This window comes from Saccopteryx leptura, chromosome 6 (assembly GCF_036850995.1).
Source record: "Saccopteryx leptura isolate mSacLep1 chromosome 6, mSacLep1_pri_phased_curated, whole genome shotgun sequence".
NCBI classification, from domain to species: Eukaryota; Metazoa; Chordata; class Mammalia; order Chiroptera; family Emballonuridae; genus Saccopteryx; species Saccopteryx leptura.
Genome location: NC_089508.1, coordinates 53,812,557 through 53,837,924, shown reverse-complemented (window position 1 = coordinate 53,837,924; position 25,368 = coordinate 53,812,557). Strand labels below are relative to the sequence as shown.

At 48.0% G+C, this 25,368-nt stretch overlaps 1 protein-coding gene across 3 annotated transcripts in view; it reads right to left on the bottom strand.

Annotated features, from left to right (window-relative positions):
- Positions 1–10,606: 10,606 nt before the first annotated feature.
- The window catches only part of PARP16 (poly(ADP-ribose) polymerase family member 16), a 31,506-nt gene continuing 16,744 nt past the window's right edge, over positions 10,607–25,368 (bottom strand). For 2 of the 3 annotated variants that reach the window (XM_066388491.1, XM_066388493.1), the window contains 5 exons: positions 25,008–25,145; positions 22,180–22,386; positions 18,437–18,608; positions 16,903–17,044; positions 10,607–15,576 (listed from right to left, as the gene is read on the bottom strand). In XM_066388491.1, the coding sequence (XP_066244588.1) occupies positions 15,438–15,576; positions 16,903–17,044; positions 18,437–18,608; positions 22,180–22,386; positions 25,008–25,145 (798 nt within the window). In that variant the 3' untranslated portion in view covers positions 10,607–15,437. The remainder of the gene's footprint in view (positions 15,577–16,902; positions 17,045–18,436; positions 18,609–22,179; positions 22,387–25,007; positions 25,146–25,368) is intronic. The other variant, XM_066388492.1, reaches the window with a different exon arrangement.

Genomic DNA, 25,368 nt, shown 5'->3' with positions numbered 1-25,368 from the left:
CTAATACCCTCCAAATTTTGTTTCCGTCCAGACCCTTCGCATGGAGCCCAGCCATTGTCACAGGTAGATGAAAAGAGGACTTTGGTTCCACCCCCAACCCCAAATCTTCCTGGCCAGCCGTCCCTAGTCACTCAGAGCTCAAGTCGGAAATGTGGTAACCATCCTAGATTTTTCCATTTCCCTCAAGCCTTATACACAACTGCTAGCAAGTCTTATTATTTAGGTCTCAAGATATTTCTTAAATCTTTCCACTCCATTTCCACGGTCGCCACAGCCACCAGCATCTCTTACCCAGACGGCTGCACCGGGCTCCTAACGGCTCCCAGCTTCGCCTCTTACCCCCACAGTCCCTGCTCACAGCAGTCACAGTGAGGTACAAAAAATTAGACCAGGTTTCAGTTTTTTGAACAACTTTATTGAGGTCTGGTTGACATACTAAAGTGTACAACTGAATAAGTTTTGACATTGCATACACCCGTGAAATCATCAGTACAATAAAAATAAGGAACATATCTGTCACCCCAAAACATTTCCTAGCGCTCCTGTGAAATCCAACCCTCCTTCCCAACCTCTCATCCCCAGGCAATAATTGATCTGCTTTCTGTTGCTATAGTCTAGTTGGCATTTTCAGAGTTTTATATAAATGAAATATAGTATGTACTTTTTTTCTTTTTCTTTTTCTTTTTTTTTTTTAGGTGAGAGGAGGAGAGATTGTGAGGCAGACTCCCACATGTGCCCCAACCGGGACTCACCCAGCAACCCCATCTAGGGCTGATGCTCAAGTACCTAGCTATCTTTAGCACCTGAGGCAGACCGACTCAGACCAACTAAGCTATCCTCAGCACCCAGAGCCATCCTCGAACCAAAGGAGCCACTGGCTGTGGGAGGGGAAGTGGGAGGGAAGGGAGGGGGGGAGAAGCAGATGGTGGCTTCTTCTGTATGCCCTGACCAAGAAATGAACCCAGGATGTCCATACGCCAAGCCGATGCTCTATCCACTGAGCCAATGGCCAGGGCCTGTTCTCTTTTTTTATGTGGCTTAATAATTTTGAGAGTCATCCATGTTACTCACTGTATCAATAATTAATTTCATTTTATTGTTGAGTAGTATTTCATTGCATGGATGTACCAAAATTTGTTTAACCATTCATGTGATGATGGACAGTTGTTTCCAGTTTATAACTGTTATGTATATAAAGCTGTTATAAATATTCCTGTATAGGTGTTTGTGTGGACTCATGCTGCCATTTTTCTTGGCTAAATACCTAGGAGAAGAATATGTGGGTCATATGGGTGGTATATGCTGAACTTTTTGAGAAATTGCCAAACTGTTTTCCAAAATGTTTATACTATTTAATATTCCCACCGGTAGTGTAGAATAGTTATAATTGTTCATATGCTTGACCACACTTGGTATAGTCACACTTCTAATATTAGCTTTTCTAGTGGGTATGTAGTGGTATCTCGTTGTGTTTTACTTTAAATTTCTCTGATAACCAAAGGAGTATTTTTCATTGCTTATTTGCACATCTCCTTTAAAGAAGTGTCTGTTCAAACTTTTTGCTTAGTTTTTAAAAATTTGTGGGTTTTTTGTCTTATTGAGCTGCATATATTTTAAAAATATATTCTTGATACCCCAAATCTTTTGTTCTTTATATATTCTGAGTTCTTTATATATTATAAAATTGTTCTTTATATATTCTTTTTTTTAAGGTTTTTAAAAAATATATTCTAGATACAACTCCTTTGTTGGATATATGTTTGTAAATAGTTCCACTGGTAACTGTTTTCTTACTTTCCTAATGGTATCTTAGAAAGCAAAAGTTTTAAATTTAATGAAATCTAGTTTATCAACTTTTTCTTTTATTATTAGCACTTTTTGGGTCATATCTAAGAACTCTTTGTCCAACTAAAGGATATAAAGACTTTCTCCGAGAAGTTTTATAGTTTTTGCTCTTACATTTAGGTTTGTGATCCATTTTGAATTAATTTTTGTGTGTATGATATAAGATAAGGGCAGATATTCCATTTTTTTTCTACACAGATATCCAGTTGCTCCAGTGCCATGTGGTGAAATTCAGCTTATGTTTTCTCCACGGATGCCTTGGCATTTTGTCAACAATCAATTGGCGCCCTGGCCGGGTAGCTTAGTTGGTCAGAGCGTCATCTTAATGCACCAAGGTTGAAGGTCTGATCTTTAATCAGGGCACATACAAGAATCAAGCAATGAATGCATAAATAAGTGAAACAACAAACTGACATTTCTCTCTTTCTCTCTCTCTCTCTCTTTTCCTCTCTAAAATCAATTTTAAAAAATACATGTGCAGCTTTATTTTTGAACTGTCTTTTCTGTTCCAATGATCTATATGCTTATATTTACATTGATACCATACTGTCCTGATTACTGTAACTGTATAACAAATCCTGAAATCAAGTAAGCAAAGACCTCCAACTTCATAATTCTTTCAAAAATTGTTTTGCTATCCAAGGTCATTTGCATTTCAATATTCATTTTAGAATCCACTGATTGGCTTCTATTTTTAAAAAGCCTATGGAGATTTTGATTGAAATTATTTTGAATCTATATATCAATTTGGGGAGAACTGCCATCTTGAAAATATCGCGTCTTCTGATCCATGAACACAGTACCTCTCTCCATTTATTTAGGTCTTCTTTCATTTCTCTCAGCACTATTTTATAGTTTGCAGTGTACAAATGTTACATAGCTCTTGTCAAATGTATTGCTAATTGGCCCTGGCCGGTTGGCTCAGTGGTAGAGCATCGGCCTGGCGTGTGGGAGTCCCGGGTTTGATTCCCGGCCAGGGCACACAGGAGAAGCGCCCATCTGCTTCTCCACCCCTCCCCCTCTCCTTCTTCTCTGTCTCTCTCTTCCCCTCCCGCAGCTGAGGCTCCATTGGAGCAAAGTTGGCCCGGGTGCTAAGGATGGCTCTGTAGCCTCTGCCTCAGGCGCTAGAATGGCTCTGGTTGCAGCAGAGCGATGCCCTGGATGGCCAGAGCATCGCCCCCTGGTGGGCATGCCAGGTGGATCCTAGTTGTGCGCATGCGAGAGTCTGTCTGATTGCCTCCCCATCTCCAGCTTCAGAAAAATACAAAAAAAAAAAATGTATTGCTAATTATTTCAGATTATTGATAGTATTGTTAATTGTACTGTTTTTGTAATGCTAATTTCCAAACATCCATTGTTCATATACAATTGATTTTCATATATGGTTGATCCTTGAATAACACAGGTATTAGAGGCACTGACCTCAGCCCCACCCAAGCGTTGGGAAATCGGCAATTTAACTTGGCCCTGTGCATTAGAGAATTCCCAACCATGGATTGGACAAAACTACAGTTGACCTGGAATAACACATATATGTAGATAGATAAGCCCTTTCTTCTGTAAATGTTAGATAGAAATCAGCAGGCATTCCAGGCCTGGAGTTTTCATTATAGGGAGATCGCTAACTATAAGTTCAATTTTTTTAGGGAACATAGGGCTATTCAGGCTATTTCTTCTTGAATGTGTATCACACTTTTCCTTAAAGCCCTCAGAGTCTTCTCCTCTGCGCCACCGCCTGGGCAGGCACCCTGTCATTGTTTTGTTTGCTTACTATCAGCTCCCTAAGAGAAGGGATCTTATCTGTCATGTTCACTATTATATCCCCTGCACCCAACATACAACCTGGCACAAACAAGGTGTTCAATTACTTTTTTTTTTATAGAGACAGAGAGAGAGAGTCAGAGAGAGGGATAGACAGGGACAGACAGACAGGAACAGAGAGAGATGAGAAGTTTCAATCATTAGTTTTTCATTGCGACACCTTAGTTGTTCATTGTTTGCTTTCTCATATGTGCCTTGACCATGGGGCTCCAGCAGACCAAGTAACCCCTTGCTCAAGCCAGCAACCTTGGGTCCAAGCTGGTGATTTTTGCTCAAACCAGATGAGCCTGTGCTCAAGCTGGCAATCTTGGGGTCTCGAACCTGGGTCCTCCGCATCCCAGTCCGACGCTCTATCCACTGTGCCACCGCCTGGTCAGGCCAATTACTTTTTTTTTTTTTTAATTTACTTATTGATTTGAGAGAGGGAGGGAGAGAGAGAGAGAGGGAGAGAGAGAGAGAAACATCAACTTCTTGTTACACTCATTTATGCATTCATTGGTTGCTTCTTGTATGCGCCCTAATAGGGGATTGAACCCGCAACCTTGGCACATTGGGACAATGTTCCAACCAATTGTGCTAGCCAGCCAGGGCCAATTACTTTTTTTTTGAGTAAGTAGACTAAATTAGTGGTTTGGCCTATTGATCAGTCAGGCTTCACATGAGGAAGTCAGTGAGTCAGTCTGAGGTTTTGGGGCAGCCTGGAGTAGATCAGGCACACACTGAGTGGTCTGGTTGCTCTGTGAGGTGATTCTGTATAATGAATGAGCTGCCTGTGGAGTCAGCACAGGATTCTGGGGGACACAAGGAGGTGAAAGGCTAAGGCCCACCACCAAGAAGCTTCTGGCCCACCTATCTACTTAGAGCTCCCTGCTCCCATTGCCCAACCAGGAGGTGAAGAGGGGGCGGCACAGGGTAGATGGAGGGAGACTACAGAGCTGGCCCAACCTGGCGGCTACTCCTTCGCAACTCTGCCTCAGGGCTTTCAAACCCCATAAAAGTCTCACCTGGTGACTGCAGTGCTCAGGAAGAGCTTGTGCAGGAGGCACAGAGAGGGCTTTGTGGCTTTTCCCCCACCCCACCTCCCAGCTTCCCCTGACCTACACACTCTGTTCATGGAAACTCTCTCGCTGGTCCTGGCTGCCCGGCCCCAGGAGACAGGCTGTGGTACAGGTTGCCGCTGCTTGCTCTGCATGGAGGCAGGACATAGGCCTGTGCCTCCAGGGCCATTCCTTGCAACGGGACCCATCCTAGGTTCCCCTCTCCGGAAGCCAGAGGAGGTTAGGTCTCTGGTTGAGGAAGAGGCCTTGGATGGGAGCTGGCAACTTCAAAGTTAATCCCACGCTTCCCCAGCAACACTCTTAGCTATGGGTCGTGCATGTGGCTGGAGTCCCATCATAGATGAGTATATGTAGGAGGGTGTTAGAGTCACTCATGTAGGAAGCAGCTGTTTGCAATAACTAGACAGCGGCACCCAGGCTGCCGGCAATCACTGAGCCTCCGTCCTGCTCACTGACAAACTCCATGACCAGGAGGCCCTGCTTGGTGACATCATCTTCCTTGCACAGTGCTGAGGGAAATGAGCTCAAGGAGGCCATCGGAGGCGGCCTGTTTACTTACAGAGACCCTGGCCGTCAGCAGCTCTTTGACCAGACATTCCCTGTCCTAGCCAGCATGAAGCAGAAATTTCCTTAAACACATTATTTTGGCCTCAACCCTAGCTTTGAATTTTTTTTTCAAGAGGAAAATTCCCAGTTCTGGCCCTAAACAAAACAGCCTAGAGATGGTGGGGGGAGATCACAGTGACCCTCAAAAGGGCCTTTTGCAGTTTAAATTGCTCCTACCTTCCCAGTAATCCCTGGAGCTGGGAGATTATCAAACCAATTCTTGGTCACCCACGTGTGTGGGGGAGGGGCCAGAGGGAGCGCCAGCAGGACCCCAAGGTTGACCCTCTCCTGTCTGGCTTAGGACCCCAGCCCCTCCGAGCACATACTCAGAGCATTTCCCAACTAGGCAACCCTGGCTGGGCCCTAGACCCCTCCCTCATTCCCTCCAGGTCAGAGATATTTCAGGAGAGCCCAAGAGCCACCAGTTTGCACAGACTCCAGAGGATTCCCAAGATGGTCACCCCCACGAGCCCTGACTGAGAAGTACTGTCACCTCCCCTTACTGACTCTTTGTGTTGTTCCTGCTGGCACTCAGCCATTCCGTAGGCCTTGAGGGTATAGGGGGCATAGAGGCCTCCTCAGTCTCCCTGATGCTCCAGGATCCTAAGACCATCTAGCGAAGAGCAGAGCAATGCCCTCCCAGGAGGATCAATCATGGGAGACAGGTGCCCTCTGGCTCGCTGGATCTGCTCACGATTAGGGCTGGTCAGGCAGGCTCAGGCATGTTGGGAAGCCTGAGGCCTTACCTGACCCAGCTTAGCTCTGTGGCCTGATCCTACTTAGCTCAGCATTCTGCAGCTCCGGGGAGGGGTTCTGGGGCAGAATCAGGTCAGAGGAGGGCATTGAACCCGTGTTTCACAGGCCTTACACGAGCCTGGGCAAAGTCAAGGGTCCCATCCAAAAGTGGAGCGGAGGGAGTGGCTCACACCCAAATCTGAGTTAAAAGACACGGAAAAAAGGGTCAGATTTTCTCACCTAACTATCCACCCCCAACAACCAACACAAGGCCAGAACACCCTAAACATGTGGTTCCAATGACTTCAATTAGCCAGCATGTCTATTGAACCCAGAATTTGTAAGGTATGCAAGTTGGAAAGACCCTAGCTAAAGACAGAAACTAATACTTATTGAACATCTGCGAACCTGGCATGATGCTCAACACTTTACACACATGACCTTATTTAATCCTCACAGCCCTGAGGGAGATGAAGTAACACTAAAGGAGACACAGCTCATATATGGCAGACCTGGGATTCTATAATTAGGCATTCCCCAACTTGACTTCTAGAAGGTAATTAACTCACGAAATCAATCATACTCCTTCTGTAAACCAAGCAAAACCTATAAGTTAAAGACATGGTAATTCAGCCCTTTCATTCTACCAATGAGGAAACTGAGGCCAGATCACAGAGCGGAACACAGAACAGTTGCTCGGGCTCAGCTCAGGGCCCCTCCCGCCAGCCCAGGCTGTCTTCTAGTCCTAAATCAACCCAGGCGAAGGAGGGGCGGGAGAAAAGCTGCGGACTCTGCTTTCTAGAAGACAAGACAGACAAAGATGAACAGAGAAGCACATAGGCACAAACAGGTATTCACACAGGCAGACACGGAGACATGGGTACACAGGCCACAAGACACATGAGCCGCTTCCAGCCATGTATTGCATTGCTCACATCTCTCCATAGGATGCACGTTCCTTTCCTGATTGCAAGTGCCATGAGGAAATAGGCAAAAAGGCCCTGCCCCTGGGCCCGTCCTTTAGGTGGCCACACTCTAGCTCTACTCTGGCCACTCTCCACCCTAGACAGTGAACAGTCCCTGGGACAAAGGGAATGGGCCCACTAGGAGCCCAGGCCCTCCTCTGGAATTACAAATCAGGTACATGTGACTCAATTACTTCCTACTTGGAGTCATTGGGGCAGATTTTGCCGATGATGTGGATACCCCTAGACCTAAAGGATAACCAAGAGGCAGCTGTATGTGGAGTGCATGCATGTAGTGTGGACACATGTGAGGAGTAACACATGTATGAAGGCCCCTCAAGATACGGAGCAGAGCCAGAAAGGGGAAAAAAGAGGCTAGGGCCATTCACACTCACTGTGTTGCTGAGTTCCAGCACAGAACTTGGAGGAGCTGAAAATTCAAAATCAAACCCAAGCCCTGGCCTGGTGCCTCAGTTGGTTAGAGCATCGTCTGTACACACCAAGGTTGTGGGTTTGATCCCCAGTCAGGGCACATAAAAGAATCAAGCAATGAATGCATAAATAAGTGAAACAACAAATCAGTGTTTCTTCCTCTTCCCCTCACTGTCTCTCTCTCCCTCTTCCTCCCTCCCTCCCTCTCTGTCTAAAAAATCAATATAAAAAAAAAATCAAACTCAGCCTTTTGGGTCATTAGGATTGAGTAGTTTCCTTAGCGGTTTGTTGTTTTGACTTAATAACACTTAAATATTTAGACATAAGAATATAAGCCTTCATTTGTACTCTTGTCCTGGATCTTGCAAATGTTAGAGCTGCCCTGAGCACCTCTCTAAATTTCCACTGTGGGCCCAGTGTGGGGTCACTCACAGAGTGAGCACTTTAAAGATGTCTGTTAGTAAATGAGCAAGTCAGTTTAGCAAGTCACTTTATGAATGAATTGATGAATGAGTGGATAAATGCTTCTGCACAAATGTAAACAGACAGGCACACATGCTTTCAGGGACTCACCAACATATTATTGATGATTATATGCCCACAATCCGAGACACACAGGCCTAAACCTACAGCTAGAAAAACAAGTATATGTTTATACCAAAATGAGCTAAAAGAGCACGTGGATACTCCCATGGCACAGGCAGGCAGGTGTATACTCACTCATCCATGTATAGACATAGAGAGACCCACACTTGCCCTTGAAGATACCCACATACCTGAGCTTACACAGCTGTGGATACAAACATATGCAGGCAAACACTAAGTACACACTTTCCCACGGAGGAACCCAGCTCTAATCAGAAATGCAGCCGCCTACGCATACAATCCACACTGATACACAGAGACAAAGCTGGAGGCCCAAGAAAGGCTGAGACAGAGACACCTGTCCACAGAGACCCCTTGGGCTGCCCTGGGCTCCCACACTGTCTGTCTTCCCCCCTCCTCCACCCTGGCTGTCTGTGGCCAGAGGGCCTCCTAGAGGGAATTCCTTCTGCAGACTGGCTGAGAAAAGCTGTTCTCCCGCCTCCCCCGCAGTCCCAGGCCAGAGTCCTAGGGCAGAGAAGCAGATGGTGTGTGTGCTGGGGGAACTGCCCCTCCCCAAGCTCCCTGCTCGCCGTCCTGTCCACCTCCCATGGCCTGGCCAAGCCCAGACTGGGCGCTCGTCTCTGCACAGTGTAGAACCCCACTCAGGTCCTGCGGCCCCAGCTCGACTCCTGACAGGATGATTTAGGAGGAGCTGGTGAACAGCGCTTTTCCAGAAGCCTTGCTTCCTCAGGAAACGGCTCGGCCTCAAGCCTGATCTCCAAAACAGGCGTAGGATGAAAACACCTCTGCTCCTCTGCGAAAACATGGGCCACCCCTCTCACTCAGAGCCCCTAACGTCATTCTAGCCGCAACACCCACAGCATCCCAAGGCAGCAGACAGTAGTGGAAGGCCTGGGGTCTGTTCCTGCTTCTGCTGCTGACCTGGGGCACCCACGTCTATGAAATGAGCCATTTGGGTACGATCCCTTCAGATCTAGCTAGAATGTTGTAGGAATCTCCAGTTCCCCAGACAGTCCCTGGGCCAGGGTGAAGGGGCTTGACCCCCCAGGGACAGTGTCCTAGTGTGGGCCTCCTCTTAAGTCACAGAGTCATTATTACAGAGCTTGTGTCGGGAGCAGCTTGAAGCTGAGAGGCCTGGCACTGGGGCGGAATGGGGACTCAGGGGAAGGAATGTCCTCTGCAGTCTGCAGACAGACAACGACCACTCCTCTCCCTTCCACCCACTCCCCGCGTCCCCCAGGCCTCTGCTGGAGGTGGACACAGGGCTGCAGCCCCACCCAGCTGGGTGGGGCGACAGGAATGCTGCTCGTCACAGCTGGCTGGACAGGGGAGACTGTTTATTCTCTGATGTCGGGAACATCCCAGACAATCAGGGGGATTTGGCTGCTAGCAGCTCCTGGAAGTAAGGTCTCGAAGAAGTCAACTTAATCAGAGCAGGCTGATACCCGTGCTCTGAGCAGGCAGCAGGGGTGCGGGGAGGACCGCCTCTCCCCGCCCCACATTCAGTGCCATGTGTGCCTCTGAGCTCATCTGCTGGGTCTGCATGTGACAGGGCAACAAAGGTACCTGGAACTGAGCCCAGATCTCTTAACAGTGTGGGCCTCAGAGGAGACTTCTGATGGTCCCACTTCCAGCATCCTAGATGCCCCCTGTTTTGGGACATGGCCGAGCTAACAGCCTTAGCCTGGGAAGGGGGCTTCTTCTGCATGTCCGGGTATTGAGAGTTTGACTCCGGTGGCCCCAGCCTTCCTGTTCTCCCCCTGCCCCCTTGCAAGGTGAAAGCTCCTCTCAGCCTTGAATCTCCAATAGTTTCTTTCTCTCTCACCCCCCCTCCTAACTCATTACTAAAACCTGTTCTTAGGAAAGGCTATCCTCAGTCATTGACACATGTGTCTAAGGATGAAATCAATAGCCTAACCTCTCTCAGGATCATTTGCATTTCAAGTCTGAGCCTGTTCAGTGAAACAAAGGCTTGGTCCTGCCCAACTCCACTACTCCCAAAGATACTTCTGCTGACTCAAAGCAAGTGGGACTCCCTGAATCAAGCAACAGACGCCTACTACCTTCCTCAAATCTTCACCCACCCACACCACCTTGCCGACGCATTTTCTCAAGTCTATATTCAATTCCCTTTGCTGATGTTCAATCCTTACCTTCTACTAAGGCAGGGACGTTTTTGCATCCTTTCAAAAACTTTTATTCACCCAACAAACTTTTCTTGAGTATCTACCATATCTTAGATATTTGGTTAGACAGAGACAACCTGGTCACTGCCCTTCGGCCACTTGCAGTCAGATTTTAATGCAGGAAACATCCCCAAGCAAAGCCTAGCCCACTAGGTTAGTACAATGTAGTATTCAATAAATGCCAGCCCTGGCCGGTTGGCTCAGTGGTAGAGCATCGGCCTGGCGTGCGGGAGTCCCAGGTTTGATTCCAGGCCAGGGCACACAGGAGAAGCGCCCATCTGCTTCTCCACCCCTCCCCCTCTCCTTCCTCTCTGTCTCTCTCTTCCCCTCCCGCAGCCAAGGCTCCGTTGGAGCAAACGCTGAGGATGGCTCTGTGGCCTCTGCCTCAGGCGCTAGAATGGCTGATTGCGGCAGAGAGACGCCCCAGATGGGCAGAGCATCGCCCCCTGGTGGGCATGCCGGGTGGATCCCGGTCAGGCGCATGCGGGAGTCTGTCTGACTGCCTCCCCGTTTCCAACCTCAGAAAAATTAAAATAAATAAATAAATAAATAAATAAATGCTGCACGATATGGACACTGCAGTAGAACACCGGAAATTTTCTAACAACCCATTCCAGGTGGACAAAAGTGCCAGAAGTGAGTGGTTGATAGAAATGATCTTGACTCAGAATGTCGTGAGTTGTTTGGGATGTTCCTAACATCAGGTTAGAGAGGCATGCAAAGGAGAGGGGCTTATTCTAACCAGATCAGGGCAAGGGGCAGCCCGGGACACTGTCTCCATGGTGCAGAGCTCCAGACAGTTCGGAAACAAACAGAAACCCATCCAGAGAAAAAAGAATGACAAAAGCAAAAACAAACAAAGGCCAAGAGATGGAAAACTCAGGAGGTGGGGCAGGGTGGAGATGAGGGAAGAAGGGAGACGGGTGGGGGCTGTAGAGGGGACATAGGGAGGGGCATGGTCCTGGGATTTTGTCTATGTGAGGAACTGAATCCAGTCCTACACCCCCCACCCAAGAATCACCATGGCAACAGGGAGGGTGAGTGCTGATTCCAAGCCAACACAAACCTCCTGGGTTTAGCAGCAGGAATGGGCTCAGATGCATGGGGCCATGTTCTAAAGAAAAATATCCGAATTGGGCTCTATAAATCACAAACTCCCCATCCACTTGTGGTGGGTAGGCAATCAGTGTTTAATGAAATGAATTAATAAGAAACAACAGTGAACCACATCCCTACTCCATGTCTCTCTCACATACACACGGACACTTATCCAAAAGCCCACAGTTTCCACCCCTTCCCTTTGTGACAGAAAGTGACAGCTCTTAGGATTCTTAGCATTTCCCAGAAGCAGGTACCTCACCTGTGGGAGATTCACTTGCCACCCTTCCCAAAGCTGTCCTCCCTGGCAGTGACTTGAGTCTGATGGGGTTGTTTACACAAGACCAAGGCAGCTGGAGCTCCAATGTGAGGTGGTTCCAACTGAATGGCCATCTGGTCTCTGCCATCAGCTGCCTGGTGAAGCTCTTGGCCCAGTGGGGGCTTGTCAGCAAGGACAATGCTTTTTCCTTCTCCATGAAAAAGTGTCTGCAGCATGAGCCTTCTGGACTCCTAATACCCAAATGTGCCTTTTCCTGGAGCTGGGTGGCCTGTGGGATCCACCTTGATATACAGTCAGCGCTAAACAGAACTGGGTTTGTCTCTTTCCTACCTCTCCATTCCCAGGTATCCAGAGATCTCATACTATCCCCCATTATCCTAAGTTTAGGACTGACTCATCCATTAGGCATTGTAGGCACAGTGCCTAAGACTCACATTATAAAAATGTCTTAATTTCTTTCACAATCAAAAGGGTGGGAAAATGAACTTCTAAGTGGAAGAGAACATTTTGGTAGCAACATATTCATCTTTCTATCTATGTAGTCATAAAATATAATGTGGCCCTGGCCGGTTGGCTCAGCGGTAGAGCGTCGGCCTGGCGAGCTGGAGTCCCGGGTTCGATTCCCGGCCAGGGCACACAAGAGAAGCGCCCATCTGCTTCTCCACCCTTCCCCCTCTCCTTCCTCTCTATCTCTCCCTTCTGCTCCTGCAGCCAAGGCTCCATTGGAACAAAAGTTGGCCTGGACGCTGAGGATGGCTCTATGGCCTCTGCCTCGGGTGCTAGAATGGCTCTGGCCACAATGGAGCAACGCCGCAGAGGGGCCATTCATCGCCCTCTGGTGGGCATGCCGGGTAGGATTCCGGTCAGGTGCATGTGGGAGTCTGACTACCTCCCCCCTTCTAACTTCGGAAAGATACAAAAAGAAATTATATATATATATATATAATATATATATTATAAAAAATTATGTATATATAATATATATATAAAATGTTAAGGTTTTGTTTGCATGTTTTTGAGGAAGGGACCCATGAAGGCAAACATTCTCGGGACCCATGAAGGCAAACATTCTCAGGACCCATGAAAGTCATCTGTGGTCCTGCTCTAGTCTTCTTTCCTGCCCACTCCAATCTTCTAGATTCCAGGGATTTCCTTCCCACATCAAAGTGTACCCATCCAATTGCCCTCACCACTCTAGGAGCTCCTGGAGGGGAAGACCATTCTTCACTCACCCTCACATCCCCACAAGCTCAGGGCCAGTTTCATAGTCACATCAGATACTACATTGCCTCTTTTTTGTTTTTTGGGGTGGTGGTGGGGTAACCTTAGGCACAAAGTACTAGGTTTAAATAAACATTGCCTGAGACTCCCTGGAAACCTACACAACATGTCACATTTGTGTGGCAGAACTCTGTCCCCATCCCCTACACTGAACTCCCGCCAAGTTCACCAGCAATCCCCCACTCAGTAAATCCAATAGATACTTCTCAGGTCTAATCTTGACTATGCAGCAGTATTCGACACTACTCGTCAAGCCCTCCTTTTGGCTTCTACCACACTGTGGTCTTGGTTTCCTCCCATTTCCCTGGATATTCCTGCTGTCTCTTTGCACACTCATCTCCTCTGCTGGGCCATTAAAAATAAATAATGATGATGATAGTGGTGATGATAATGAAGAAAATACTACTACTACTAATAATAATAATAGCAGCTTAAACATACCAGCTTTTTACTCTGTGCTGGGCACTATTATAATACTAAGTGTCAGTTCTTTCAATCCTAAAAATAATCCTAAATCCATTTTCCAACCACCAGCCAGAGTGACTTTCTCAAAACCAAATCTGATCTTTCACTTAAAAGCTCTGCTTAAAACCTTCTAATGGCTTCTCCAGCTCACAACTTGTAAGCTCTTTTATGATCTGGCCCCTGCCCATCTCACCAGCCCCGTTTCTCACCACAGCCTCTTCCTACAATCCTCCTGCTTTTAGCTTCTCCATCGAGAACTCTACGTCTTTGTATATGCTGTTCCTACTGCCTGAAATACTCTTCCTCCACCTCTTAGCCTAACACTGATGGCTCTTTCAGGTTTCAGTTGAACATCGCCTTTTCTGGGACCTGGGGGGTGAGGGTGCGGAGGCTGCAGAGCATGGTGGTTATGAGACCAACACTGAAACCTATCTGCCAAGTCCAACCCCAGCTCTGCTACTTCCTAGCTAAATAACCTTGGGCAAACTATTTAAACTCTCTGGGACTACAATTTTTTAATCTGTTGTGAGGATTAAAGACAACAGAAGGCACATTGCAGGGCCACACGAGTCACTTCCACACTTCCAAGCCACGTTAAGACATTTTGCCAAGTATTTTCCAAAAATCCTTTATAACAATGCCATATAATGTCAACCCCAGTGCTGAGAATGACCCACCTTGCCAGACTATCAGCTCAATGAGGACAGAGGCTTTTTTGATCTTGGTCCTTCCCTATCTCTAGTGCCTGGCCCAGAGTAGGTGCTCATATCTGGGATAGCAATGACTAGAAATCTGACACCTACCAGATATCCTGATATATGCTTTCCAGCAAACAGCCACCTCAAACAAGGAAGGAAAAAGAGGGTAAGATTTTTAGCAAAGGGCATCATGGCGGACTTAGGCTGGGCTGAAAGCAATCATAAAGGTGAGCTGGTTATTAGGAAAATACCTTTATTATTTTTGAAATGTCCCAATAGTCAATGTAAAAACCACAACAGTGGCTTTTTCACAACTTCACAAATTATAGAAAAATGACTTTCCTCCTTCATTACAGAAATCTCCCATTCTCCCTCCCTCTCCTCCTCCCCCTCCCAAATAATACAGGGCTCCATTATGGCTGCAAGAGGACAGGAAGGAGGGGCAAAGAATACAGCAAGCGGAACCGAGGCTCTCTGGGCAGCCCAGGCTGAGTCCCAAGGACCGGTGACCCCTCTGAGGGAGACTCAGTCCACGCACGTCTGACGCACTAAGGCAGGCCAGTCTTGAAAGCCGGCAGTGACAGAGGGCCTACAGCGTGGCACTTGTGGCTGGCAGGTCACAATCAAGGCAGCTTCGTGAGAACAAGATCAGGAGGCGGGCCTGCAGCTATAATCAGCAGTTGGTAATTTTTAGAAAAAGGCGACTTGAGTTGCTCACTGTTGGGTTTGTATTTTCTGTTCCGATCTCTGACTCCTTCCTTTCTCATCCATGGTCGGGAATGGGGGTCACAGCTGTAGCAGAACGCTGTTTGTTGATTTGAGAAAACTGAAAATGTTTTGTACTCACAAAGGCGGATGGAATTCAAAAACCGATCCCACCGATTTTTATGAGAAACATGACTGTTCCTCTTGAGTGTTTCAAGTCAAAACAAGGCAACCGCCTAATGATTTATCGTTCCCACTACACATTTTCCGCCTTCCAGAAGGCATTAGAGAAAGGGCCAACGTCCGCCAGGAACGATTGTAAACATACCACTGACAGCTTGGACACTTTATTTTTAAATGCAGCAGGACTTTTTCCTTTGGCCCTGATGGAAAAGCCAACTCCCTAGGACTGTTCAGCAGGAGTAGACAGAAGGGCTCCCCAAAACCTATCAGTGAAGGACCAGTGGTCCCTGCTGGCTGGAGTGTGGCTAGGAGCCTCATCAAAGGTAATCTATACATTTATGGCACATGAAAATTGTCCTGTGGTCCCCAGCTGGCCCCCAGGATCAACCTGGCTAGACATGGGGCACGAAGGCACAGAACAAGTTGTCACAAGGCACATGGTGGAGGTGGTCCCCACACCAGGCCCAGAAAGATTATCTTTTTGCGCGATTCCAAAAGTGCTGGAAAGCTGAGGAGTTGATGGCACTCACTACGAGCAGCAGCAGCAGATACAGGGATATCATGACCATAAACCAATGGCTGGAAAACCAGGACAGCTGGCTGGAAGCCCTGCTTAAGGGGGAAAATAAAGTGATGTTGGCAAAACGAGAAAAACATTTTTTTAAAGTGTATGCAACAACTTTTGGCTCAAAGATGAAATGATAAATTTCATCCTGTGAGTGAGCCATGAAATGAGGCTTCGTGCCTTCTCCTTTGCTCGAGAAAGCTGAGGCTGTTTGCCCTGGCACTGACAGGGCTTTACCAGAACATGTCCTAAATGGACAAAGACAGCTATGCAATGAGCTCATCCTGATCTTCTCTTTTCTAGCTGCTCCTCTTGAACCTTCTCTAGCCCATCTTTTCTTAAGCAGGACTTTGGTATCTAGAAGAATGACCTCACTCAAAGCGTCCGCCCAGATGGCAGCAGGTGGCAGGTTGTTGAGCAAAAGTCTTTTGACTTTTAGACACGTACAGCTATCAGTCTGTGCCGGGGAAATCCTCTTTGGCCTGCTGGGAGATGAACTAAACCATCCCACTGTGCACTAAAGAGACGCTCCAGGGAGAAGTGGGGAGGAATGAAATTTGCAAGTACAAAAAGCAAGATAATTTTAAACCAAAAGATAATGTCCCCAGACTCAGGAACTCTATACAAATATCCCACATTTGAGGGAAGGGGGAATTTTTACTGGTTTATGAAGTCCCGAAGCATGGAACCCACTAGTGTATATAAGCAGGAGTGGGGAGTGTTTAAAGTGTCCCCCTTTCCTGTCTTACCTGTTCACCTACTGCTCATCCCCATGAGAAGCTAGATCCCAACAATGCGACAAGATCTCAAAGTGACCCTGACGCTGGAGAAGCCTGCACACCCTCCCACCACCACACTGCTGAGATGGGAGGAGGTGGCCACTGTGGCTCTGAGAAGCCAAAAGGCCTCATCTGCTGTTGGGTTCAACACCTTCACGTCAAAGATGAAGGTGAAGCATCTCCGGTCCAGAGAGGAGAAGATGGTGGTTCAGCAGCCACCATGGAAAGTGACCTAGCTGGGTGACACAAGATCCCAGCCAGTCAACACCCTGCCTCTCAGCTGAATCTAAACAGTGGGTTTCAGCCTGCCATCGGGACGGAGCCTGGGTGACTGAGGGGCCTTGAGGTCCGGGGGAGCCAATTGGGCTTCATTCAGCCCCTCACGTTATTTGTGTTTATGACTCTCTTTCTGTCTTCGTCACTAGAATCTACAGTCCTCTGAGGGCCAGGACCAGATCTTATACAACCTTATCCTCACCCCTCACCATATCTAGCACAGTGCCTTACAGACTTTATACACAGCTGAGGCCTGAGGCTGGAGGAAAGAGGGTGCTGATGACAGAGGACCTGACGCTTCTCATGCGGCCTTCTTACCTCTTGGCCTGCTTCTGCGAGTACACCAGCAGGTACCTCACTCGCAGGAGCTGGTTGTTGGTGACCACAAAGTACTTAGGAGGGATGTCGCCCCCTTCACTGTGTTTGATTCTTGCTCTCTTGCGATCTATCTCCTTGGAATCTGAATAAGGAGAGTAAAGCACAACTTCACTGGGGGTTGTGGGAAGGGCTACAATAATAAAAGAAGCAGATTATAAATATAAATGGGTCAAGCCTCCTGGTCTGGGGGTGGAGAAGCCCCGGCAGGCTGAGGAAGGGGCCTATGTGTGTATGTGAAACAGTAAAAAAACAGAAGAATTAACAGAGAGACAAACAGGAGAAGGAAGAAAAGGAACAGGAAAATAAAAGAGATACAAGGGGGAAAAAAACTTAACTGAATGGGGAAAGCAGAGGAAAGAAGCAGACTGATGTCCAAAACATCACGAGGAACAGGGCCTGATCAGAGACAAGCCTCGTCGCAGGCATTTTAAATTAATCATTCCAGATTCGAGCTTCTTAGAACACATCTCCTCTTTGTACCAAGGCTTGTTTAAACAAACAAACAAAAAAACAGAAACAAAACTTTTCTTTTAATAACATGAAAAGCTTTAGCAATTTTTTTAAAAGGCCAAAGCTGTGTGACAGCAGACACTGCAAGGTTTTGTTTTGATGTTTAATGTCATGGTTTGCAAACTTCCTAGGAATTATAAATGCAAATATTCATGCTGTCTGGTTCAGGAGGGTGGCGTCAGGCCTGGGCCCGCTCCTCAGCGTTCCAGTTGTTTTACATTAGAGGCCAGGAACAGGCAGTTTTCTCAATTTTTCTTTTCTCAGTGGACCCAACAGGCCAGTTCTGGAGATCAGAATGACAGCTCTGTGACTCTTCTGTCTTTGCAGGCAATACAGCAGGGGGTACCCGGCAAATCATCTAAGGGACATATCCGAGAAGCCAGTCATCTGCTCCCTGGAGGCCTGGGATTTACTGCCCATGGCCTCAGTTGCCTCTCACATCCTCCAGGGGCTCCAACACACATCAGAGAGCAACCTGGAGGAACGGGTCTAAACACATATCTTTAGCCTCAGTTTGGCAAATGTTTATTGAATGTCAAGTACACACCAGGCTCCCTAGTGATACCAGGTGCCCAACACTGAATGAGATCCACTTCCTGCCTTCAAGGAGCCCACACTCTGGCCTCACTCCTCACTTTCAGCTATCACGCTCATTTCCTCCCCAAAGCTTTCTCTGAGCATTTGGACCCACAATTGCTCCTTCCTCTGAGCTGCCCTGGGGATCCCATCAGCCCCCTCACCTGGCACTCTCTCCCAACCACCTTGTAGTAAGTGGTATCTTCCGCACTGTGTTCAGTCCATAAGAAGACTGCTCACTGCGTGAAGGCAGGCCCTGTTCTACATTGCTCTGGACTCAGCCCATCCCTTGGCATGCAACGGGTACTCCACCCAACAGCTGGGCCACCGGCAAGGGCCTGCAAACCCAGAGGCCAGCAGCCCAGGTCTGGGCCAAGTACTCACTCACCTTTCTTTTTGGCTTGGCACTTGACATCTGGATGGTCAATGACCTCACACACAGCCACGCAGCTGAGGATGGGGCCAAGGAGGCTGTGCTCCCACCCGTGACCATGGGGGCTGTAAATGAGGGCCAGGCTCAAGTCACTGGTGAGGTAGGTCCCTTCGCCGAACAAGGATGTCTAGAATGGCAGAGGCCATCAGAAAAGAAGCAGGGCTGGGTAATTATAGAATGGCACAGCAAGACAACACAGATCTTTCTTCAACGGAGTTGAATAATAAACACAAAATTTTTAAGCCTCCTTTTATCCCAGGAAAAGGCATAATAATATCAAATAATCCTATGACATCATCACAGGGTTATTAATAAACACATTCTTATCTGATGACAATTTAACTGATGGTGGATATACCCAACTAGCATGACAAACTGGTAGTTCTTGTGGTCAAGGCTGAGTGAGAAAAAAATAAGTATAAGAATATAAACAGACCTGAGTTTGAATCCTGCCTATATCTCCAACAAGCTGGCAAATTATATAAACTCTCTGCGTCTCAGTTACGTTTACAAAATGGTGATAGCAGTATCTCCTTTAAAGGTTGTGGGTGAGGATTCAATGAGATAATGTGTACAAAGCATCAATCAGAACACCTGGCACATGACAGGGGGCACTCCATCACAGGATCTCATGGCATAGGATAGTAGTGATTCCTGCTACGTGAATGCATTAGCATGGTCACACTGATGGGCATGCAGAGATAGTCACATCCTTACGTACTGGAAGGGGGATCACACTTAAAGGGGGAAGTAATCTGAGTCACTACTTATAAAAGAAGTGAATCTCTCAGACCAGAAACTATAACTGAATAAGGAAGGCCTATAGGAGGGACAGGGTAAGTTTTACTCTTTGTATTGGTGTTGACCTAGAAAATGTCCAAAAATCTAGAAGGTAGCACCCTGATGGTAAATGCTAACTTGGTACCTTCCATGAGAAAGCATATCAGGAGAGAAAGAAGGATCTCAGGTTTAATTCCTCGAGCTGAGCCTACAGAAGGCATAGCGAACACATCCTTTGCTCATGGTAGAAATCAATAATTGGTCCTGGCCAGTTGGCTCAGTGGATAGAGCATCAGCCCAGCATATAGACATACTGGTTTCAAGTCCTGGTCAAGGCAGACAGGAGAAGTGACCATCTGCTTATCTCCTCCTCCCTCTCCCTGTTCTCTCCCTCTTCCCCACTCACAGCTAGTGGTTCAATTGGTTCGAGGATTGGCCCTGGGCACTGAGGATAGCTCAGTTGATCTGAATGTATCAGCCTTAGGCGCTAAAAATAGCTCGGGTGATTTAAGCATCAACCCTAGACGAGATTACGAGGTGGATCCCAATCGGGGCACATGTGGGAGTCTGTCTCACTATCTCCCTCCCTTTCACTAGGAAGGAAGGAAGGGAGGGAGGGAGGGAGGGAGGGAGGGAGGGAGGGAGGGAGGGAGGGAGGGAGGGAGGGAGGGAGATCAATAATCAACCATGATGGCTAACATAAAAATATAGATCATGGTACTCACACTGACTCAGATTTCTTTCCAACACAACATTCCAGGTAGCTGCTACCCAGAATAGCTGCTATTCCAGGGCCATAGCATCAGTATCTCAAAATGATGAGTGAACTCTAACAGCACACTGAACATCCTATGCTTGGGAACTGAGAAATGTTCTAATTGGGGCCATCAGACATCCACAGTTCTAAGCCAGTTAAGTGATGCTTATGGGAAATGAAACAAGCCTTTGCTTGGCCTTTGGGAACCCCTTGCTAGGTCAGGCAGAGTTCCCATGCCTCAAAAGCTGATATACACCTTCTCTAAGGACACCGGATGTCCTCTGATCTGACCCACACTCATTCTCCCCTTATGTCTGTATATACACCCCTCCCTAGAGTCAAGAACCTCGAGCACGGCTACAGTGAGCAGAAAGGCAGGAAATGGGGTCTTTCTACCGTAAGAACAATCTCACAGCTTCAACTGGCAGGCCCCTCACTGAAAAAACCCAGACAGAAGAGGCCAGAAGAGCAACCACTTCACCAAAGGACTCAGATAAGATGCCGCTAAACAGCAAATTTCCTGGGGTACAGAAGTGAAGGTCTGGTGTACAGGACTGTAATCTGCAGGCAACTTCTCCAGGCTGGCTGCACTGTGGAGGGAGGCCCCAGGTTCCGGTAGCCTGGCCGTAACAATCAGCTGAGAGCCAGTGTAAACAAGCCCGTCATCCTCAACAAAACCCTACTACGCTAATTAGCTGCAGCACTGTTGGGAAGTCTTTCCCGCCTCCGCGCTGCATCTGCATCAGCCGCAATTCAGCCTGTGCTCTGGGCGCCAGCGCCTCGGACAGGGCAGGTGCTGCCCCGACTGCAGGAGGGGTGGCAGCAGTCCAACCAGCCCAGACTCCCACTGCATCAGCCTAAAAACCAGCGTCCTGGGTGCTTAGTACCGAAAGAGCCCTGTGCATACACAAACTGTTTCAGTCCTCTCCGCGCACCAGAAGGTGGGTAATGGTGGCCTATTTTACAGATGAGGACACTGAGGCTCAGAGAGTTTAAGTCAATCTGCACAGGGCCACACAGTTGCTAAGGTGGTCTACTTGGCTCCTGTCTGTACTCTTTCTCCTACACTTTTACCTAAGAGGCAAAGAAGTACCAGCAGAGAAAAACTGGCCGACACTGTTTTGACTCTTAAAAAAAGGGAGGAGGCCCTGGCCGGTTGGCTCAGCGGTAGAGCATCGGCCTGGCGTACAGGGGACCCAGATTCGATTCCTGACCAAGGCACATAGAAGTGCCCATTTGCTTCTCCACCCCTCCCCCTCTCCTTCCTCTCTGTCTCTCTCTTCCCCTCCCGCAGCCAAGGCTCCATTGGAGCAAAGATGGCCCGGGCGCTGGGGATGGCTCCTTGGCCTCTGCCCCAGAGATGCCCCGGAGGGGCAGAGCATCGCCCCCTGGTGGGCAGAGCGTTGCCCCTGGTGGGCGTGCCGGGTGGATCCCGGTCGGGCGCATGCGGGAGTCTGTCTGTCTGACTGTCTCTCCTCATTTCCAGCTTCAGAAAAATACAAAAAAAAAAAAAAAAAAGGAGGAAACTAAAGGAAGGAAGCGAGCTCAAGGAGGGGAAGGACTTCTCCTTGGTGCATCCCTCGATTTGTCCCAGGGCTGACTCCCTCGGAGTGACCCCTAGAGCCGGGCTTCTCAAACTTCAATGTGCAAGTGAATCCCCTGGGAGCTTGTTAAGTGTGAGTTCTCATCAGATGGCCTGGGGTAGGCCCTGACATTCCAGGTACTTGCCCAACAAGTCCAGGAACCATGCTGAGTGGTGAGGGTTGGCCACACACTGGGATCGCCTGGTGAGCTTTTAAAGCATGCTCCTGTCTGGGCCCCACTCCCAGTGATTCTAATTTAATTGATCTGAGAACAGTCAGGTATGGGGAGTTTTAAAAGCTCCCCAAGTGATTCTAAATGTGCAGCTGGGGCTGGAAACCATCTTTAAATTGATGCTTCTCGAACTGCAGTTGGTGCAGGAATCACCTGGAGAGCCTGTTCAAGTGCAGGTTCTCATTCAGAAGGTTCCGGGTGGGCCCAGGAGTCTGCATCTTCACCGGCTCCCAGCTGCCGCTGGTCTGTGGGCCACACTTTGAGTAGCAAGGACTTAATGAACCTACCATCCCTACCCCTCCCCTGCTCTGATAGCCCCCCAAACGTCAGCAGGTTTGGGCCCCACCTTGTTCAGGTGGCAGTGCAGGCCGTTGTGGATGATGGAATGGAAGTTTTCCAGGCGGCTCCCATGGAAGGCGTAGAGTAGGTCTCGTTCTCCTTTGGTCTCATAAAATTTGGCATTCGCTGGGTCCGAGTACTCGATTTCAAACAGGAAGTCCGGCATGGGGACAGGAGTGTGAGGGGCACCAGTCAGCTTTTGGATCTTTTCAAACTTGAAAACATGAAGGGAGTCACAATTTTATTTGAGAAGCTGATAAAATGTGCTGCCAAAATGGCCTCGGCTTAAGGCCAAAGGACTCTGCTCATGAGAACAACTGGTTTCATGAGAATAAAGACATCAACTTATAAACAACCTCAGAGCTTATAGCCCAAGACTGCCTTCCTCTCATAATGTTTTCCCTACAACAGGCTGAGAAGCATACATTGCTCCTTCTAACAAAAGATAGTTCTAGTTTTCATAACACATTCACGTCTAATTTCTGTATTCCATCCACCCTCACAATAATCTCAGGAGGTAGGAAGGTGTGATAAATGGCCATAGATTTTTCCTCCCACCCCTCAGCGATGTGACTTTGAAGGTGGAATTCCACCAAGATTCCATTAAGAGATGGAAACTTATTTCTCTGCCCCTTGACTCTGGCCTTGGCCATGTGACTTGCCTTGGCAATGGGATGTTGGTAAACATATGGCAAACAGAGGCCTGAAAAGGACTTGCCTTCCTTGTCTGCCCCTGGGAATCCCTCTCCCTCAGCGCCAGATAAACAAGCCCTGCTAGCCGTCAGGAGGGTGAGAGCCTCGCAGCGAAGGCCCCCACACAGCAGCCATCCCAACTGAACCCCAGACCTGTAAGTGAGGCTATCTCCCAGCCCCAAGTGAGCCAGCCCCATCCAGAAGAACCACCCAACCAACCCACAGAATCATGAGAAACAACCAGCATTGTTTTAAGCCACTAGATTTTGGGGAGATGGTTTGTTATGCAGCAAAAAAATGAATTGATACAGAAGAGTGAACTTCCTAAGAGGCACTTAACCCTCTTCTGGGCAGAGACCTCATCATCTCAGTGATTTCCAAACAGTAAGTCACAATCTGTGGTGAAGTTTTCTCTGGGTTGTGATTAAATAAGAAAAATTAGAGCAATGTAACAGACATAAATATTTATATTGCTGTGAGGTTGTCATGATCCTTTCTTGGGAGGAACTGTTCTTTATTCTGAGGTCAGCACCATTCTTTTTTGTGTGTGATAAGACATCTATTTTATATAATGAGGATATGTTGTAGGTTAATGCCCTTGCTTGGGCACAATAAAAAGCTGATCATCCTGGGTGCCAACACTCCGTATTTTAATGGAAGTTAACTGGTCCAGAATCAAAGGTCAAGGAGCACTGGCTATCTTCTTTACCTGCAACAGTACCTAGTAGAAGCCTGAGCCCCCACGAGGAATGAATAACTCTCAGTTTAACAGATGACAAAAGTGAAACCCAGAGATCATCCAGAAGAGCCCGGCCTGGACCTGAAATGGACTGCGGACTCCCACTTCAGGGATCTTTCTGTTATTTTACCACACAACACAGATGGATGTCCCCAGACACTAGAATCCAAGACAGCAAATTCTATGCTACTTCAGGAGGATTTATGTCTTTTGCAGAAGCTTGTAAAATTGCATGCTCTTGCATTAAAACTGATTAAGTGATCAGTGCAGATAAACCCCTGCTGCCTCTCAGAGGAAGAAGCACAAGATTGGGGACCTGCCATCCCAGACCTGGCCTGCCTGGGAGGTCAGGCCAGGCAAGGGACTCCAAATTATGGACTGTCTGGTCTATCCTCAAAACTATACTGGGAGTAGCCCTGGCCGGTTGGCTCAGCAGTAGAGCGTCAGCCTGGCGTGAGGGGGACCCGGGTTCGATTCCCGGCCAGGGCACATAGGGGAAGCGCCCATTTGCTTCTCCACCCCCACCCCCTCCTTCCTCTCTGTCTCTCTCTTCCCCTCCCGCAGCCGAGGCTCCATTGGAGCAAGGATGGCCCGGGCGCTGGGGATGGCTCCTTGGCCTCTGCCCCAGGCGCTAGAGTGGCTCTGGTCTCGACAGAGCGACGCCCCGGAGGGGCAGAGCATCGCCCCCTGGTGGGCAGAGCATCGCCCCTGGTGGGCGTGCCGGGTGGATCCTGGTCAGGCGCATGCGGGAGTCTGTCTGACTGTCTCTCCCCGTTTCCAGCTTCAGAAAAAAAAATACAAAAAAAATAAAATAAAATAAATAAATAAATAAAACTATACTGGGAGTGACACACATTCCATTATAGCTCCCCTCTGAGGTAACTATTGATATTCTCAATTTACAGATGGGGAAAGGAGACCCAATTATGGATAGAAGTGGAATTTGAACCCAGACAACGGGGTTTTCCATTACTTCGGGCTCTGCCTCTCTGTTTCCTACCAACGTTTCTTACGGTGTGGTCAAGGGTCCACCCTAATCAAAATGAACTGGGGTGCTTGTTAGATACTCAACATTTACGGAGCTCTTAGCATGTGCCCTTAGGCACTGCTCTCATTCAACTCTCACAGCCACTTCTCTGATGGAAATACACTATTCGTATCCCCAGTTTACAGAAGAGGGAAACTGAGATACTGAAATGCACATGTTCAAGGTCACACAGCTAGCAGGAGGGAGAATAGAGCTCTGCACTGCTAGTGTGCAAGTTCCTGGGCCCCACTTCAGACACAGAATCAGAATCCCGGGGGGCAAGGCACAGGAATCAGCATTTGCAACAAGTTGGCGAGGTCATCTGCTGCACAAAAAGGCTCCTAGGATCCTGTGATGCTACAAACCAAAGTCTCACCTCTGACTTCCCTACACTGTGGATTGTCAGGACTTTTGAGGATAAAATCCAGCTCAGCAGGTCCCAGGCCCTTTTGTGTTTTTCTTCGGAGGACTGGAGAAGTTCTTCCAGGTTGGGTAACTTGCTGGCATCTGCAAGCTGAAGTGAGGAAAACCTCCATTAGCAAGGATCCTACCTATACAAAATGAGAACCAGGTGCCCTCTCGTGGCAAGTCAGGCAACTTGCACATCTTTTGTGTCATGAATTTCCTAAGAGGAGAGAAATGCACATACAGGTCTACCACCCCCTTTCCAAATGATGCCCAACTCCGAATGCTCCAAATACTGAAAGATTGTTTCGTAATTCATTTGGTACAAAGCC